This window comes from Caretta caretta, chromosome 14 (assembly GCF_965140235.1).
Source record: "Caretta caretta isolate rCarCar2 chromosome 14, rCarCar1.hap1, whole genome shotgun sequence".
Classification (NCBI taxonomy): Eukaryota; Metazoa; Chordata; order Testudines; family Cheloniidae; genus Caretta; species Caretta caretta.
Window position 1 is genome coordinate 21,447,030 of NC_134219.1, and position 19,039 is coordinate 21,466,068.

Genomic DNA, 19,039 nt, shown 5'->3' on the forward strand with positions numbered 1-19,039 from the left:
ATTGGAAAATGTTTTGCAACCTTAACCTTAGCTTTTGCTCTAAAGAGATATGGGGATGGGAATGGAATAGCAGGTGACCGCAGGCTCTTTTGCTAACAAATGTGTGTCCTCTGCTTTTGTTTTTTTCCCTACAGCCCTCTGCTTGCAGTGTCCTTTGCAGCCTCCTGTGCAGTTCCAGGAATCGCCCTGCTGACCCTGGGAGTAAATCCTCTCACTGGGGTGCTGGGAGCCTTCAACATTTTCCTGTACACGTGTTGTTACACACCGATGAAAAGAATGAGCATCGTCAACACGTGGGTGGGAGCTGTCGTTGGTGCCATTCCGCCTATCATGGGCTGGACTGCAGCTACCGGCAGCCTTGATGCTGGTGAGTATAAAATATAAGTCTCATATTTGGAGAGACAGGCGGAGATACAGGCAGTTGCCATTACTGCATTTGAGACAGCTGAAAATAACCACCCTGGAGACAAAGCTATTGGTTTCTCTTAAGCACGGGTAGTAGCGTAGGATGATTCAATACATATTGTAGCACAATGCTACAAAAACTGGTTTGTATTCCATTTAGTTAATAAAGACTTGTTTGTGTTGGCAAACATGCATGGCACTGTACCATATTAAGACTGAAGAAATAAACAGAGATCTTGTCATTCTGCCTTTAGAGACAAAGGACCAGTTGCAGGATGAGTTGCACAGAATATATGTTAAGACTGTCTGGGAACAAAAATCAGGATGAAGAGCACTGACACAGCATGTGGGCTGTGAATAGAACAAAATGTTATAGAAATTCAGAATAGAAACAGATCAAGTTGGGCTGACTTCAGTTGTGGAGTGAGGGGGGGCCAAAGCGTTCACAGGAAAAGTCCTGTGAGGTGTACCACTATGTCACCACATTCTAGAAACTATCCTAGAATGTTAATTTATTGGTAGAGTACTTAATTGCCTCCTTTGAGAGTTTAAAAGTTCCTTTTTTTTCCCCTCCTGAGGGTGTGGAGGTTCCTTTAAGTAACTGTGAATTATTTTTACATCACATATAAAACTGATCTGTTCACAAGCTAAACTCTGAGACAATTGGAGCTTGTTTTTCCTGCCAGCTAAGAACTTACAGCCTAAAAGTATCACTAATTTGTTATATTCAAGTGAAACTCATGTAGTTCACGTAATAGGCCCATTGAGAAATATAACAATCATTTATATAACCAGTTTAGCAGGATGATATAGATTATGGAATTGTTTAGCAGGCACCCATCTCACTACTTGGCATGTTTAAGACTTTTCTTGTACTGCAATAACCAGAATTCTAAACAGAAATACTCAAAATCCATGCAAAGTCCTTATCAAACCATTCATTTTTTGTGGTAAATGTTAGTACTTCCTTTGGAAATAAGCCTGAATTGCCGCTGTATGTAATCTATTCTGATGTCGCTCTAATTCAGAACTGTGTTAAAAGTTTTTTAACTGCATGTTACTTGGCATGTTGGTTTTAATTCACTTCATCTTTTCTTAGGAGACATGATAATGAAATCTTGTGTTGTGGAATGCCTATGAGATCTTTTTAGGAAGCTCTGTGTTACTGAAGAGAAGAGAATTATTTTTAAAATGTTAAATAAATAAGTATTTGTGCATTCGTCTTTATAATGAAAATAGACTAATGGTGGAAAACGACTTCACTGTAAGCTCAGTTCTCCAGTGTTGAACACCCTGAACTCAGCACTTGCAGGATTAGACCTCTGTAAGAGGTTTGTATGTGTGTTCACACACACACATGAGCACATGCACCCATTCTCTTAAACCCGCATAACCAAGGTCATGGAACCTGTTAATGAAGTGTAATTAGCTAGCAGACCTAACCTGTTTTTAGGTAAAGGTGTGAAAATACCTTTGCACCTTGTTAAAAACAGGATTGAATATCTGGCTGAATAACAATGAAGAATGTGTAGCAGGGCGGTCAGAACGCTAAGGAAAACGCTCACCATTTCACTGGAATTTCTTGGGTTTACATTTTATTGTGGATTTTCTCCCCTTGCAATCTGCTCAAGCACCCGTGTTCAGAGCAATCACATTATTGTACGTGTTTCTAGTTATGGCAAAGGTAGTCTTTAAGGATAGAACTTCTTTCACTTCCCCCTTTGGTAGGCAAACTTGTATAGCCATCACTGCCCTACTTTCATGTATCAGAGGACAGCAAATGTTACTGACATGGTCCGGGAAGGGCTTACTGCTGAAAGATCATGTTGTTCCTTTGCCGTAATTTAAGACACTTCCTGGATTGCGGTTCTGGAGCTGAAGGTGCAGGTTTTGAAACAGCCTTTATAACATCTAGGCTTCAGCAGAGGTAAAGAAAATAAGTCAGGTTTAGTTCCAAAAGCCCCAGATTTGACCAACCTTTTTTCTATTTCCAAAGTCCATTTAGGAATTTGTTTTTATTTTCCAAAATAAATGCACATTAAAACACCACAACTTTAAAGTCCGGTGTCTCAGCAACTTCCAAGATAAGAAGTAGGTGTTGCATTTCCCATTGGAAGTCTGGGATTCTCTTATTTCCAATAATAACAATGCCTCGCTCTTATGCCCAGATAAAATTGTTAGTCTCCAAGGTGCCACAAGCACTCCTCGTTGTTTTCACTCTTATATGCCTCTTTTCATCAGTAGATCTCAAAGTGCTTTACAAAACGCGTCCAGTGGCCTGTTGCTGCCATTTCTAGCCCTGATGGGTCTTGAGAGATCAGCACTTGAAGATGTCAATGAACATTGTCTAACCTGGAACTTGGGCCAGTGTAATTTGAGACAGAATACACATTTCAGGAGAAAGAAGGAAACATTTCTATGGAAAGTTGGTATTTTTTAATGGTGTCTATTTGAAACTGCTGGAAGATTTGGAATGTGAACATAAGTCCTAAGGGTGAGCAGAAGGCAGGTGAGGTAATCAAAGATGTATGATAAATGCCACTTACCACATGCTTCTCACCATCACATATCTGGTCTATTTATGTATAGCTTAGCTGCCAGACAGTGGTTTGCAGTGCCGCATTTGCTTCCTTGAAAGCCCCTCCTACTGTTCCTTTGTGGTGCTATTTCCTTCCAGTTAAATAAAAGGTTATTTGTTTGATTAATAAAGCCAGGTTCTGAAGTGACTTGTTTCACTTTGATGAAGGGGAGAATCACAGCAAATTTGTTTTAAATCATAAGCGTTAGGATAAGGTCAGAGGAAAGCATCGGTACAGCTTTTCTCTCTTTGTTTTAGATTCTCCTTCTGGCCGAGACCCACATTAAGCACTCCTCCTGCCCATGATACGGTTGAACTTATAGTTTGTTCAGTAGTACAGATGTCTGTAGGAAATAACATAGAGCTATTTATTTTAGCACAAAAGAGAACAGCCACATATGTGCTTTAAGTTACACTCGTGCTGCTGCTTGCCTGTTGCTAGAAGTATTCATTGTCAGTTTTGACTTATTTTTTTTCCTAATTAGCAAATATAGCAAAATAGAATTTATAGTGAATATTCCCAGCTCCAAAGGGCCACAAGCTGCCTTCAGATTTTTCATTTCAGTGAACTCCATACGCTGATGTATGTTGGCTTGATGTCAACCAACTGAAACCTCCTCAGGTTTTAGAACCCAGTAGTTCAGTGCCACAGCATTCATATAAACCACCCAGTTCAATAGACGTGACAAGCGGGGGTCTTCAGCATAATGTGCTTTATCAGTTAAAGGGATTTGTTCTGAGTAGGTGGCGGTGGCATAGCAGATAACCGTCTTGACAGCCTAGCAGACATTGCAGCCCCATGGTGGCCTGGAGCCATAGGTATTACTGCACCCAGGAATGTTTATCTCAAGAGACTATTTAGTTTATCTCAGATGCTCCACTTCTGGTCTCTCTTTCCTGAAAGACATCTTGTACTGATTTTCATTCATTTTCAGACATTTAAATAATTCCTGGGGCCATGGAATTTATAGACTGGTAATCATGTGGAGGCTGACTTTTAAATTGCCTTTACTTTGTAATTCAAATTGTGTTGTGTGGTAGACATTAATTATGTCAGCCAACATCTATTTACAAATGGGGATTTAAAAATGGACAGTTCTTATCTGCAAGTGACATTTTGCAGATGGATGGTTTTAGTAACAAAAAAGAGAAGAGAAGGAGAGAGAGGGGGCTGTTTCATGACCTGACAAAGGACCGTTTCTGATACCTTTCCCGGGATAGCCCTTGTCTGCCAGGAAGAGAGAGGTAAAGCAAAAACATAATTGTGGCTGAAATAAATATTACAGCCCTTTGCGTTTTTCTTTCTTTCACACTGTCTTTTTGACTAAACAGTTTGAATTTTTAAAAGCCTATTGACGTGGATGCAGGTCTATTGTGAGAGCTTTCGGTGCCCAGAGCAAGACTAGATTATAATGTTCCTGGGGTCTTTGCTAACAAAATCAAGTCTTTTAGGGCTTCACTTCTCTTCAGAAACAAGATGACGAAGGAGTTCTTACTCTGTTTCATGGGAAGGTAGAGAGATTAATGTCATTGACATATGAGCATAGGAAGCTGGCGGCCCAGAAGTGTGCTCGGTGTGGGTAAAAACTGAGGCAGATGGGCAGTGCTTGTAGGCAGCTGTTTTAAATTTAAGACAAAAGTCAGTGAATTATTCTGTGGTTTTTTTCGTCATGTGAGACACAAAAGAAGTGGTGATTCCACCATGGAGGCACCTTGGGGGACTGACTCAGTCTGAAAGATGAAATCAAAGTCAAATAAATTCACCGTTATCCCGATTCTATGCATCATGCACAGCTGTTACCAGCACAGTGCTTTCATCTTCCAGATGAACAATATTGAACTGTGTGGGGCAGCTGTCGTGGTGCCCCAATCTGTGCCAGTAGGGGGCACCAAAACAGCAGCAGGATTCAGTAAAGACTCTGACTTCAATGAGCCAGCTTAGTAGCTGCAAAGGAAGGCTGAAGTGCCTTTGAGTATAACCCCATCTGTGGCTATGGAAGTTTTTAGTACTTGGCTGAAAATGTTACTTTGAGACACTTCTGCAGATACTCTCTAAACATACTTGCACCTGTAAACGCCTGAGTCATTTCAGTCACACAGTCACATTTGAGGCAATAGACGTGATACTAAAGCTCGTTAAGATTAATCAAAAGAGCGGGTCATTGTTGTCCTTCAAAAGCAGTCTTGGACTAACTCCTTAATCAGACTGCCAGAGAATCCACAAACAATATGTCAACTGCCTCTTCCATACTACCCATGTCTTCCTCTCTAATCTGGGTCTTCCACAAAGAGCAAAGGGTCATCTTACATTCACACTGAAAGATATTTCAACTATGAGGCCTTCAGCAGCATGTGTGTGGGTCTACAGTATCATGTAAAAAATTGTGTGTGTGTACCTACGCACACACACATATTATATACACATGGCGAACACAACCTAAGAAATCTATAGGACTGTTTCCTTTAGAGGTTGTCCCAAAGAAGGCCTCAAGATGGAAATCTCATTGCTACTTTTATTTCCCATTTCCAGTGAATATTTAAGATCCTCCTTTTGTTCTGCTTGCAGTTCATATACGGATACAACATTCCCTTCCTTTTATGTACTCCGGCACAGAAGTCTATTGCTCCACTGAAGCAGTCCTGTTCCACAGGTCCTTTGTGCCACCCTTCAAAAGAAACGGCTATTGAAACCCATGACCATGAAGCTTTTTTGGTTTGGGATTTTTTCCTCCTTGCCCTTAGTTTACATAACCATATAACCTTGAAAGCACACAATTATCAGTGAACGTGGAGGCTGGAGCATAGAGCCATGTAGGGCTACATTGATAGTCAGTCCTATTGTGTGCAGTGTAGAGACCTTATATAAATGCAACAAGCTTTAGAAGGGATACATTTTTTTCTCCTCAAGGCTACTCAGCCACTCACATGTCAACTGACACAATCAATAGTATATTCTGTTTGTAGTAGAAAAAAATGCCGGCTGAAGGCTTACCATGCCACCACTGCAGAAATATTAGAGCTGTGAAATACAGTGGAATTCTATCACCAGTTAGTCTTGCTAAGACTACTGAATGTCCAACTCCGAGATGCCTTGATGCTTGAGAATGTTCTATGGTCACACATGAAGATTTCTATCGTACAGAGGTAATCCCACTCCCACACCCGAAAAGAACAGTGGACATTGACAGTTAAATGGCAGCCTGCATTTTTTCCTAAATGACGTTATTTTAAAAACATCCCTATGAAACATTTTGTACATAGATAATAGGATGCAGGCCAACTCACGCACCCCAAACAGCTATTTTCTGTCCCTGAAACTAATTGAGGGGAGAGGATCACAAGCTCCACCTCTCACTCCCAAGAAGAAAATTCTGCCATCAGGTTAAAGGAGAAAAATATCTGCGTTTCAAGGCAGTGCAGCTGTGATGCAGATGACACAATCATGCCCAGAGATGTATGGATACGTTTGCTGTACAGTACTACACTCACGTGATTAACTCAAAAAAATTAAGCACAATTAAAAAAATTAATTGCGATTAATCACAGTTTTAATTGCACTGTTAGGCAATAGAATACCAATTAAAATTTACTATTTTTGAATGTTTTTCTACATTTTCAAATATATTGACTTAAATTACAACACAGAATTCAAAGTGTACAGTGCTCACTTTATATTATTATTTTGATTACAAATATTTACAATGTAAAAATGATAAACAAGAGAAATAATATTTTTCAATTCACGTCATACAAGTACCATAATGCAATCTCTTTATTGTGAAAGTGCAACTTACAAATGTAGATTTTTTTTTGTTACATAACTGCATTCAAAAACAAAACACTGTAAAATTTTAGAGCCTACCAGTGCACTCAATCCTACTTCTTATTCAGCCAGTCACTATGATAAACAAGTTTCAGAGTAACAGCTGTGTTAGTCTGTATTCGCAAAAAGAAAAGGAGTACTTGTGGCACCTTAGAGACTAAGAGACTATGCTCAAATAAATTGGTTAGTCTCTAAGGTGCCACAAGTACTCCTTTTCTTTTTAAGATAAACAAGTTTGTTTCCATTTACGGGAGATAATGCTGCCGGCTTCTTATTTACAATGTCACCTGAAAGTGAGAACAGAAGTTCGCATGGCACTTTTGTAGCCAGTATTGCAAGGTATTTACATACCAGGTATGCTAAATATTCATATGCCCCTTTATGCTTCGGCCACCATTCGAGAGGACATGCTTCCATGCTGATGACGCTCGTTAACAGAATAATGTGTTCAGTGAATTTTGACTGAACTCCTTGGGAGAGAATAGTATGTCTCCTGCTCTGTATTACCCGAATTCTGCCATATATTTCATGTTATAGCAGTCTTGGATGATGACCCAGCACATGTTGTTTGTTTTAAGAACACTTTCACTGCAGATTTGACAAAACGCAAAGAAGGTACCAATGTGATATTTCTAAAGATAGCTACAGCACTCAACCTAAGGTTTAAGAATCTGAAGTACCTTCCAAAATCTGAGAGGGACGAGGTTTGGCGCATGCTTTCAGAAGTCTTAAAAGAGCAACACTCCAATACGCAAACTGCAGAACCCGAACCATCAAAAAAGAAAATCAGCCATCTGCTGGTGGCATCTTACTCACATGATGAAAGTGAACGTGCGTTGGCCTGCACTGCTTTGGATCGTTATCAAGCAGAACCCGTCTTCAGCATTTACGCATGTCCTCTGGAATGGTGGTTGAAGATGAAGGGACGTATGAATCTTTAGCGCATCTGGCACATAAATATCTTGCAATGCCAGCTACAACAGTGCCATGCAAATGTGTGTTCTCACTTTCAGGTGACATTGTAAACAAGAAGCAGGCAGCATTATCTCCTGCAAATGTAAACAAACTTGTTTGTCTGAGTGACTGGCTGAACAAGAAGTAGGACTGAGTGGACTTGTAGGCTCTAAAGTTTTACATTGTTTTATTTTTGAACGAAGTTATTTTTATACATAATTCTATATTTGTAAGTTCAACTTTCATGATAGAGATTATATTCCAATACTTGTATGAGGTGACTTGAAAAATACAATTTCTTTTGTTTTTTACGGCACAAATATTTGTAATCAAAAGTAAATATAAAGTGAGCACTGTACATTTTGAATTCTGTGTTGTAACTGAAATCAATATATTTGAAAATGTAGAAAACATCCAAAAATATTTAAATAAATGGTATTCTATTATTGTTTAACAGTGCAATTAATCGCACTATTAATCACGATTAATTTTTTTAAGCATGCGCTTAATCACGATTAATGTTTTTAATTGCCTGACAGCCCGTGTGTGTGTGTATTAGCTATGGCTGTGTAGATTGATAGAACAGCCAATGTCTTTGAAGACTGACAATAATGCCACTTTAGGAATCAGCTTCCACATCCACCCAAGAATCATAGTTCTTCATCCCCAAGTCCTCAGAAGAGTACATTTTGGGGCTGGTATTGCACTGAATCTCAATCTTGAATTATAAGTTTTGGGGAAAGACAAGATACTGTAACTGAACTCTAAAATCTTTCTCCAGGCCTACAACGGTTGCACACTTACAGATTCTCAACGGAAAGTGCCTGGGCATGTTAAATTTTGGCTGTAAACAAACACAAAACTGAGATTAAGCAAGGGATAAAAGATGTCTTTCAGGGAGCATCGAATGCCTTTTCTGTTGAGTAACTTTCTATAAAAATCATGCAGGACTACTGCAAAGAGTTTAGGATTAATTAAGAAAGGTGAGGAATACAAAGCTGGAAAATCAAGTTTACCCATAGGCAGATGGCTACAGCTGGACTAATTCAAGTCTCCCAGTTCTAATCTACCTTGTCTGGATTAAAGAGGAGTAATTTGTTCAACATCTTTTAACTAAGGAGAGCCAGTTGTGTCATATCAAAGGGAGCTATGTGTGGTTGTTTTCTGACTACAGTCCATTAAAAGCTAAGCTTAGACTTGCAAACCTTTCACTTCTGACATGAGCCAAACTCATACCCAGTTTCCTTGAGACGAAAGGCCGGTGCTTTCCCCTAGTGTCAGTCAGCTACCAAAGTCTGGAAATAATTTTAAAATTCCTTCACATTATTCAAGGCAGAAGAATTACTAAAATTGTGCTTTAAGCAAAACAGCATTCTTAGGTTGCCAAGGCAGTAAACACCAGCTTTGGGAAATGCAGTAAGATTTCAACATCTGTTTTGGAGCTGATATTTTAACCATTCTATGTTTATTTTACATGCCTAGTTGGCCACTTCCCAGTCATACATATGGGGGGCCAAAAAAGAGACAGAAAAGGGAGCAAATCCATACTGATCTGCAACTCCAGATCACACTTCCCCCCTTTTTTGTTGTATTGATGACATACAACACCTGTTTTGCCCCAACTTGGGCATACAAATGTAATCAGTGTTCTGCAAACCACCATGCTTTTATGGACTAGAAGACTCTCTGCGTAGTCAAAAGAGCAGTGAGGGGGGTAGGGGTAGAGAATAAGCTATTCATGCTCTTAGTGCATTTACTGGAATGTAATGCATGTATTGGTCTCTGTACTCCTAAAATAACTTTGTTTCCCTGTACTGCCGTGGAGCCAATGCATTATAGTGAAGATGTCAATCCCTTCTCTTTTAGTCAGTGTGGTTCATTATTGCATGTTACATGAACCTTCTAGGCTGATTCGTGTTTAGTGAGCTTATATCTCTTCGGTGTAATCTCGGTACAAGAAATATGGCATTGTTAGAAGAAATATTTGGGGTTTATAAAGCAAACACCCAAATGAGGACAAAGCTGTTTGAAACAATTTCATCAAAAGTTTTGCAGCGCTACTACTGATGCCAGACCAGGTCAATAATTAGATGGGGCACCTCTCACACCAACACCACCTCATGCAAGTGGGTTTTCCTGTCAGTAGGTGGCCCTCTCCCCTTTTTTGAGTCAGTATTTAAGCAATACTCAGGGTCACCATGTTGCTGAAGGTATCGTCTTTAAGATGAGACAGAGCAGGGGGTCCTGATCACTTGTGGTCACTAAAAAGTCCATGCACATTTTGTAAGACCAAGAGGGCTAAAAATGGTGTCCTGACCAAATCTCTCCGCTGCAACAGCCTGCCTTCAGAAATTTCCCTCGGAGCATGGTGGGAGAAGATAACTGCAAAGAGTATACTTCTCTCCCTGTCCTAAACTAATGTGCATTGTTTAACAGCTGCTGCTTTTAATCCCAGAGGTGGCTGCCTTGTGATGGTGGATGAAATCGTCACTATACAGTGTATAGTTTGTATGTAAGTCAGTGAAATGCAGGATATGAATTTCAACTGACTGCTTAACAGATGTAATATTGTCAAGATATTAATGTCAAAAAGTATCCGAAATATGCCATCCTTTGCAGTAAGTGGGTGAGGAGCTGGGTCTGGACTTCTTTTTTTGTCCTATAAAAAAGGAGTGTCTGTTCAAAATAATGCTGCAGTTGCAATCTCTTTCTGACTTTTCCTCTTAGCCACGCAACTCAGTATTCCCATAGTTAATGTGAACAGACTATGTTATCCTTACTGAGTCGTTCAGGGAATTAGTAATGGAGAGTAGAACCTTTCATGTATGATCACTGATTCTAATGCGGGCCCAGGTTTGTAGTGACCAGACATTGTTGACATCTGAGAGTTGTCCAGTGCCCTGTGTGAAGTGAATCAGTTATCAAAGTTCAGATCCTACTCCACAGGTATTCACATAATAAAAAACCTTGTTACTTGTAATGGCAGAGAGTCCAAGGACTGAGTGGGCCCAGAGACTGAACTGCTCTAGTGACCCGAAATTTGGGCCCTTCAGCAAATAGTCATTGAAGCACAATGATGGGGAAGTTTGGTGGTGGAGGATTTACCATCTTTTTGTTCTGTGTTTATACAGCACCTAGCACAGTGGGGTCCTGGTCTATGACTAGGGCTCCTTGGAGCTGCGGTATTACAAATAATTAATAAAACTACTAATAATCCAGAGATGTTATTGTGACACATTCCATAGACACTATAAGAATAGAGGTAGAGATTTTCAAAAGTGACTAGTGATTTTGGTTGGCTTGATTTTTGGGTGACCAATTTGACAACGTAAAGAGCCAGTTCTCAGAGGGCGAGCACTCAGTGCTTTCTGGAAATCAGACCCTTTAGGGGTGTGTCCATTTGGGAGCCCAAAATCACTCATCACTCTCAAATTTTGACCAAAGACGTTTCTGGCACCTGACAATTTCTTACCATGAGGTTTTGTGAAATGTTTTGGGATTTTGCACTTTCCCCTATATAAGAAACATTTTATGGAACCTCAAAACCTTAACAAGCAACAGTAACCTTTTCTTCATGGGAGGTGGGGGGGGGGGAACTTGGTTAATAGTTAACATTTTGGCTGCATCTCAATTAAACAAAAAATTCAAAAGATGTTTCAGCTTGCTATATTTATCAAGAAATGTATTATTGCCATTAGAATGTATTTCAAATCAAAGCAGTAAGAAAACTGCTAACAGTTAAATCTTAGACACTAAAGTTTAATGTTCATCACAGTCTGCGCCTTTAAGTTTATGGAGACTGGACCTGATTTTCTGTTACCCTATTTCTTGTGTGATCATTTAAACCATTGCAAAGTGGGAATTGAAATGATCCCAGTCAGAATGGTCACATTTTACACTGGTGAAAATGTCTGCAAAGGTGGGTGGACAATGGAGTTTCAGAAATCTAATGAAATTCCTCTGCCAAATCATCAGCATTTGTAATTATCTCCCCCTGGAGAAGTGGATGGAGTTTGCGATGGTCATGGCTGTTCCTGAACTCACAACTATTATAAACTCTGCAAAGAAGTCCAAAGAGTTTGATATTTGTGGGCTCCCAGTTAACAAAGCCTGTGGAGAAGCTGAAAGATTTTATAAGGGTTACAAATTGGTATACCTCTATTCACTGCTATTACCAGTGCCACAGAGAAACCAATGGAACTTATGACGGCCAGGGTATTTCTGGTATTAAACTGGTATTTCCAAACTCCTGGCTTTAACAAACTTTTTTTTTTTTTTTAAAGGCAGTTCTTACAATTATGAACCAGCTAGGCCTTGGATCATACTGTGCCAACTCTGAGAAGATGCCAACAGAATGTATCATGGGTGTGAACTAACTAATCTGATCTCACCATAATTAAACTCCATAGAGAGAAATCATTTATGCTAGTTATACCTATATTCACAGCTGTCAAGAACTCCACAGGGAAACCAGTGCAGTCTCTAGAACAGTGAACTGGCCCATTCTTCAGCTATAGTCCTTCATGTAATAACATTGCTTACAAACACCATTGACATACTTATGACATAGTTAATGTTTGTCAAGCAATTCGAGTTTTTAATTCTTGTCATTGACTGGAAGTTTGTAACATCCCTAGCCAGGGCTCATTTGATACTGGAGTACGTCCTCTCCTGTTTTCCAATTAAATCAGCATGTACATGACACTTAGCAGTCTTTGGAAACCCAACAAAGTCAGCAAGGCATATGGAAAACTAACAAATGGATCACCAGTGAAATCAGGGGGGAAATGCAGCTCCAGGTTTGGATCAATTAAAATCCCCATAATGGCCTGTTAAATTGTTTTACTATTTAGCTTCTCTATAAAATACCCGTTATTTCTGAAGTAGTGATGTAATAAAAGTAGTTTAAAAACTCCAAAAGCGCTCACACTAAAGCCAGATCTTTGCAAATGGGAATTCAGTCTCAAAGTAGTTCTGGCTGGTTTGTTTGTGTGTAAAAGTTGCCTCAAGATGATTTTTTTTAATTGAAAATGTAGTGTTATAGTGAGGGGAATTACTACAGTTTCCAGTGTGTTTGAGGTTTTGCTTTTTGGGGGTTGTCTGCACACCAAAGATTGAACAACTTCATAAGTGAAGACTCTCTGTTACAGACCAAAGGCACAGGAACATAGGGCTTGTCATACCAGATCAAAGAGAGGGGAACCAGAAAGAACTTGCATGTATTAATTCTTGCTCTGATTCTGTCCCTACCTCAGTTTCCCCATATGGTGGATAATTGTAACTTATCTCCCTGGGTGTTGTGAGAAATAATGAGCTAATGTTTGTAAAGCCCTTTGAAGATAAAAAATCCTGCGTTAAGTGCAGAGTATTACTGTCTTTGGTTCATCAAGTCTGGTATCCTGCCTTCGGGAGCAAGTATTTCAGTTGAAGAGGAAAAACCTAAAGAAACAAATACTACAGAGATGTACTGTTTATAGGCTCAATCCTGCTGCCTTGCAAAGTCAGTGGAGAAACTTGCTTTGATTTCAATGAAGAAGCATCAATTCTGATTCTCACCAGACTTCGAAAATGGTGTTTTGTGCACCATGGCCAAGATTTTCAGAAGTTACTAGTGATATTTGGGTGCCCAACTCATCATCTTAAAAGGTTCTGATTTTCAGAAAGTGTTGGACGTTGTCTTTCTGAAAATCAGGCCCCTTCAAGGAGTCTTGGGTTGGATACCCAAATATCACTAATCACATTTTAAAATCGTAGCCCATGCTTGCCTTTAATTCTCCTGCTAACTACATCGTCCAAGGATCTGAATTCCTATTCTGGTAGCCTTTCCTTGTCTCTGTACTTAATGTAAGCAGCTTCCAGGGACTTGGAACTCACAAAATAGCAAAAGTGTATTCATAATTTTTAAAAAGATGTGAGACAAATGCTCAGACTGCCAAGGCATCTTATATGTAATGTTGTTGTAGCCGTGTTGATCCCAGGATATTAGAAAGACAAGGTGGGTGAGGTAATATCTTTTATTGGACCAACTTCTGTCTGTGGGATAGAGACAAGCTTTTGAGTTTACACAGAACTCTTCTTCGGGTCTGGACGCTGTGTAAGCTCGAAAGCTTGTTTCTCTCGCCAGTCCAAAAAAAGATGTTCTCCCATCCACCTCGTCTCTCCCAGCATCTTATAGGCAGCTAGCAAACTGCCCTTATATTTAGATTTTTGATGATGCAGCAGTGACATCCTCTGGCTGGTTGGGGTGGTATGAGCTATGGGCCTTGGTACGAGCCTGGATTATTATTTGGAGGAGGGTAACAACGACACTGTGCGCTACAAGACAGAAAGATCGACATTCCCAACCCCAAGGAGTTCACAACCAAAACAGACCCAGAGAAAACCTGAATCACTGAGGAAATAACATAGGCCCCAATCCACAAAGGGACTTTGGCACTGCACATCTATTGCTCTTTGATCAATAACTAAAGAATCATTGGAGCAGGGGAACTGGACCTTGGGTCTGCCACCTCCCGGGTGGGTACCTAATACTCAGGTTATAGAGTCATTTTCACACTCACTCTCTCTGTCAGGCTTAATGACTGTATTTATACAGATTAAATGGGAGAGATCTAGAGCAACCCACATCAGAATAGATGTGGTTAGAGTGCTCTCCTGAGAGGTGGGAAATCCTCTGTTCGAATCCTTTCTCCTCCTTGAGCAGAGTGGGGAGCTGAACCTAGGTCTCCCGCATCCTGGGTGTGTGCTCTAACCACTGAGCTAAAGGTGGGCTGCTGCTCCTCCTCCTGCTGGGTTTTGAATGGGGTCTGATCTCTGCAGAGTGCTCAGCACACCTACTGGATAGGCCCTATTGGCAAAACAGGCACTCCTCCACCTGTCTTCCCCCAGTTCATGGATTGTGCTGAAGCTTAGGTGGGAGATGAGCATCCGGACACTTGAGAAAAGCAGCAGTGCACATGATCTGAGGCAGAAACTTAGGTACCTAGAGAGCCCTGGTGATTTTGTGGATCACATCAGCATCTGAAACTGGGACTTAGACAACTAAATGTGGGGCGTAGGTACCCAAGTGCCTTTGTGGAGGTGGGACTTAGTCTGTGTTAGTTATTATGAACTCACTCCTTCTGGAAAGAGGTGAGCTTTTAGGAAGGAGTAAAGGACCTGATCTTCCTCTGACTGAAGCCAAATTTTGCCATTGACGTTAAAGCCTGATTCTGCTTCCATTAGATGAGCAGGAAGGGGTTGTAGCGTGGGAGTGGAAGTGGGAGGTCATTCCCAGAAAGGACAAACACATGGAGATTAGAAGATGCAAATAGGATATTGCACCTGGAGTGGAGGGGAGGTAGAAGAGAAGGGAACAACAGGGATGGTCTACAGGGAACTCTCACAGGTGATGTTAGTGTAGATGAGGGACTCACATGTATATAGCCCAGTCTGAGGGCCCATTCCAAAGCCCACTGGAGTCAATTGGACTCCCATTGACTTCAACATGCTTTGGGTCAGGTCCCACATATGTTTAGGAGTCCCTGAAGAGAACATCAGTTAAGTGCTTTTGTATTTAAAGCCGGTATTCAGAGTTGGTCTTGGGAAGTAAGCAGTTCTCCGCTGCTTTCTGCTTTGCTCTGCCATGTTTGTACTTTGTCACCCCAGGATATAATTATTAAGCAGTTGAGAAGCCTCTACACCTGTGAGCAATTTGCAGTCTTCACAAAATGAAGAAGGAGAAAGTCCAGCTGAGCCTCCAAATTATTTTGTCATCACTGGTATCACAGTTTTCAGGATGTGACTGTTTCCTGCGTAGGCTCCTTTTCTCACTGCATCTCAGTGAGTAGGACTCATCTTGTCAATAACTTTTTCTTATCCTGTCACACACTTCCTTCCTTCTACTGTGTTTTCCCTGCTCTGAGTGCTCCCATGAGAGAATTTTGGAGAGATAAGTTTGTGTCCTAGAGGCTGTGAAAAAAAATTCTTCTACCAAACTTCTCTTAAGTTTCAACAAATCACCCCCAGGTGGAAACTGAACTGGTGCCTAGTTATTGAGGTGACAGGTGCATTAGAAATAAATTATTTGAAGAAACACCATTTCCAAGTTTAAAAAAAAAATTCTCCAAGAACCACATAATTTCTGATAAACAGAGAATATCCCCTTGACTTCTTTACAGTATTTGAGTGTGATAGGTTATTTATGAGTGATTAGTTCCATGGGAATGGGGGGCAGTTGTCATAAGCTCTGCAGTGGTACCACTTGGTGGTATGGGTAAGCTTCATAAAGGTGTTGAAATGTTGTATGCAGTGCTCCTTTGCAATGATCTAAGATGAGCACTCTAATGCATGTTTCCTTTTCTTTCCTTTGCAGGCGCATTGCTGTTGGGAGGAATTCTCTATTCCTGGCAGTTTCCTCATTTCAATGCCCTAAGCTGGGGCCTCCGGGAGGATTACTCACGAGGAGGATACTGCATGATGTCCGTCACTCATCCTGCGATGTGCCGGCGGGTTGCTCTGCGTCACTGCTTGGCCTTAATTGGACTCTCAGCATTGGCCCCCATCCTCAATGTCACCACATGGAATTTTCCGCTCATTTCACTCCCTATCAACCTGTACATTTCCTACCTCGGCTTTCGGTTCTACAGGGATGCAGATCGCAGCAGCTCCAGGAAACTTTTCTTCTGCAGCCTGTGGCATTTACCAATGCTTCTACTTCTCATGCTCACATGTAAGAAATCCCTGCTAGAGAAAGAAGACAAAAGTGAGCTTCTCAGTTGAAATCGGGTTGTCTTAATGTCAATTAGAGCTCAAATGACACCTATTTTTATTGTCAAGCAGAGGGTCTTTTGCTAATTATGGGCAGGAAAATCTATGGCAGTGTGTTTAAAGAGAATCCCTTGTGCTCGGTGACCACTTTACATAATTGTTTTCTCATTTTTTTTTAAAAGGAGGAACTTGGGGGACTTAAATGGCTCGTGGGCTTGGTCAATGGGATCAAAGCCCCTTTCACTTCTTAGGTCATGAGTTAAAATCCAGCCTAGGTGAAAAATTAATCGTGTTTCCCTGGGCTTCCTGCTAGCCTACATGAAATGAGTTTGATGAATGAGTGAAATGAGCAGGTATCTACACTGCAGAAGCACCAGCCCCACAATTGGCCCTCATCTTTGACATTCTTAGTGAGGAAGTCAAGGAGACTTATTGGATATTGAGCTTTACTCTATCTTCCCACAAGCAGGTATTCTGTCGAGAATCGGCTTGAGGCACATTGGCAGGGTAGTGAGGGGGAAGCTTGCATTGCCACAGTCATGCCATCCCTGCTCTGTGACTAAATGGAGGGCTTCAATTTCCGGGCCTGTCAATCCGGCACCTTTCACAAGGGTTGAGTTCGCTTTGATGGATTTTCAGAGAGCCCAGATTATTTTCTATTAGGTCTTCAGCACTCTGTAAGATCATACAACACAGAGAGCACATTAGCACTTAAACAGGCTCTGGCTGAATGGAGATAGTTCCTAGTCTCTACCTTTCACATGCTCAGGGCGATTTTTATTGTGTTCCATCACAGAGGAACTTCTCACCCTGGCTAGAGTTCTTTCTTTGAGAAATCTTTAGGGCTTGAATGCTCAGGGCCAGATCCTCAACTGGTATAAACTGACACAGCTATGTCAACTTCACTGGAGCTTTGCTGATTTATACCAGCTGAGGATCAGGCCCTCAGAATCCAATAATTTGAGGTTTTCTGTATGCTAACATGAATTGTGCCAACGTATTCAGTGTAAGAGCCTGTCTGCTGGTGAGGCATTTCCTGTAATTAATTGAGTTCTGAGCTCGCATTAAGAAATACGACAACTCTATTATGTATCATGGCACAGTTGCGGCTCCAAGAGAAGATCGCTATGAAGTGCATTATTGGCCAGGAATCATGTTTTCTTGGTCTTGAGGAAAAGCCAGTTTTCATTCCAGCTACAGCCTGAACTTAAAAACTAGTTCAGCAAGTTCAAATTGCAACCAGCATAGCTGAAGTTTACTATAAGGGCATGGCCACACAAGAAAAGTGTGTCATGTTATAATGTTAATTAACATGATGTAAGACAGTCTGTGTAGACAAGCATTGACTTGTTTGTAGTCATGTTAGTGGGTCATGGTTCACCCAGGGTGCACTGTACGTTTAGCCATGACCCACTAACATGATGTTAAACAAAACAGCATGTGTGTTGACAAGGAGTAGTTTACATTGTGTTAGTTAACGAGTATAATAAGTTGTGGATTTTCCTCACTGTAAACAAGCCCCAAGCTTTTTCCAGTGTGTACAAGGTCCATTCTAATACTGTTGTGCACCAGATCCAAGGCTTTTGCTGATGACGAGGTCTGCCAGTGGTGAAATGGAATATTTTATCTAACCTGATATCCAGGAAAGCTCTTCAAGGAATTTCACAAGTTTGCCAGTGTCCTTGTCACCCAGATATAAAAACTTGACAGCATCCTTTAATGCTGCAGGACGATTCTGGTCTCAATTACACTGATGTAAATCAGGAGTGACTCCATTGCCCTCAGTCTCTGTTGGCAACAGTGCTCTTTGGGAACAGAATCAGGTGTTTTAAATGACATTTAAACAATCAAACATAAGATGCTTGCCTCTCTCAACTGATTGCAGATAACAGTGCTGAGTCCCTGTTACTGTTTTTCTGAAACAGACTCCATTGTATTCAGGTTGTTTACTGTGGGAACACTATTTCCAGGTATTCCTATGCAGTCTACAACCCAGTACAACTTCTCCGTTTGTAAAATATATGAATTTGTTCTGCAGTAAAACACATACTGTACAAGAGCAATGGAGTGTGGGGTATCATTTCTTGTACGTGATTCACTTTGTTTAGCCTAATACAGGAGCCACCTTATGCTGGTTTCGCAGCATCCCTAGTAGCAGTAACATTTGTGTCATATGATCAAGCCTTACATAAATTGGGAACGGATGGGAAATGTGTGTTTTTTATGTTGCAAAATGCTTCCATTGAACATGAAAATGCAGCGGTGAGTGGAGAAAGCTGGCAACATTTTGCAAAATGAAATAAGATTCTGTGAACGGTTCACTTGCTCAGAAGAACACGAGGAACTTGGAGAGCAGGTGGTGGGCTTGGCAGACCTCAGAATAGTCGTGGCATGGTCAGAGGAACTGGCATGCTGAGAGGGCAGATTGGGAAGAAGAAGAGGTGGCTTTCCTCATTTCCACTGAGCCAGTTGAGAAGCAGGCCCCCCCAGCATGGCATAGGAGCACTGTGCTCCTTTCAGGGCTATTAAGG

The 19,039-nt window shown here is 40.9% G+C and overlaps 1 protein-coding gene across 4 annotated transcripts in view; it reads left to right on the forward strand.

The window, feature by feature from the left end:
- COX10 (cytochrome c oxidase assembly factor heme A:farnesyltransferase COX10) overlaps window positions 1-18,567 on the forward strand; it is a 155,937-nt gene extending 137,370 nt beyond the window's left edge. For all 4 annotated transcript variants that reach the window (XM_048817578.2, XM_048817581.2, XM_048817580.2 and 1 more), the window contains 2 exons: window positions 135-367; window positions 16,114-18,567. In XM_048817578.2, coding sequence (XP_048673535.2) covers window positions 135-367; window positions 16,114-16,520 — 640 coding nt within the window. In that variant the 3' untranslated portion in view covers window positions 16,521-18,567. The remainder of the gene's footprint in view (window positions 1-134; window positions 368-16,113) is intronic.
- The last annotated feature ends 472 nt before the right edge of the window (window positions 18,568-19,039 follow it).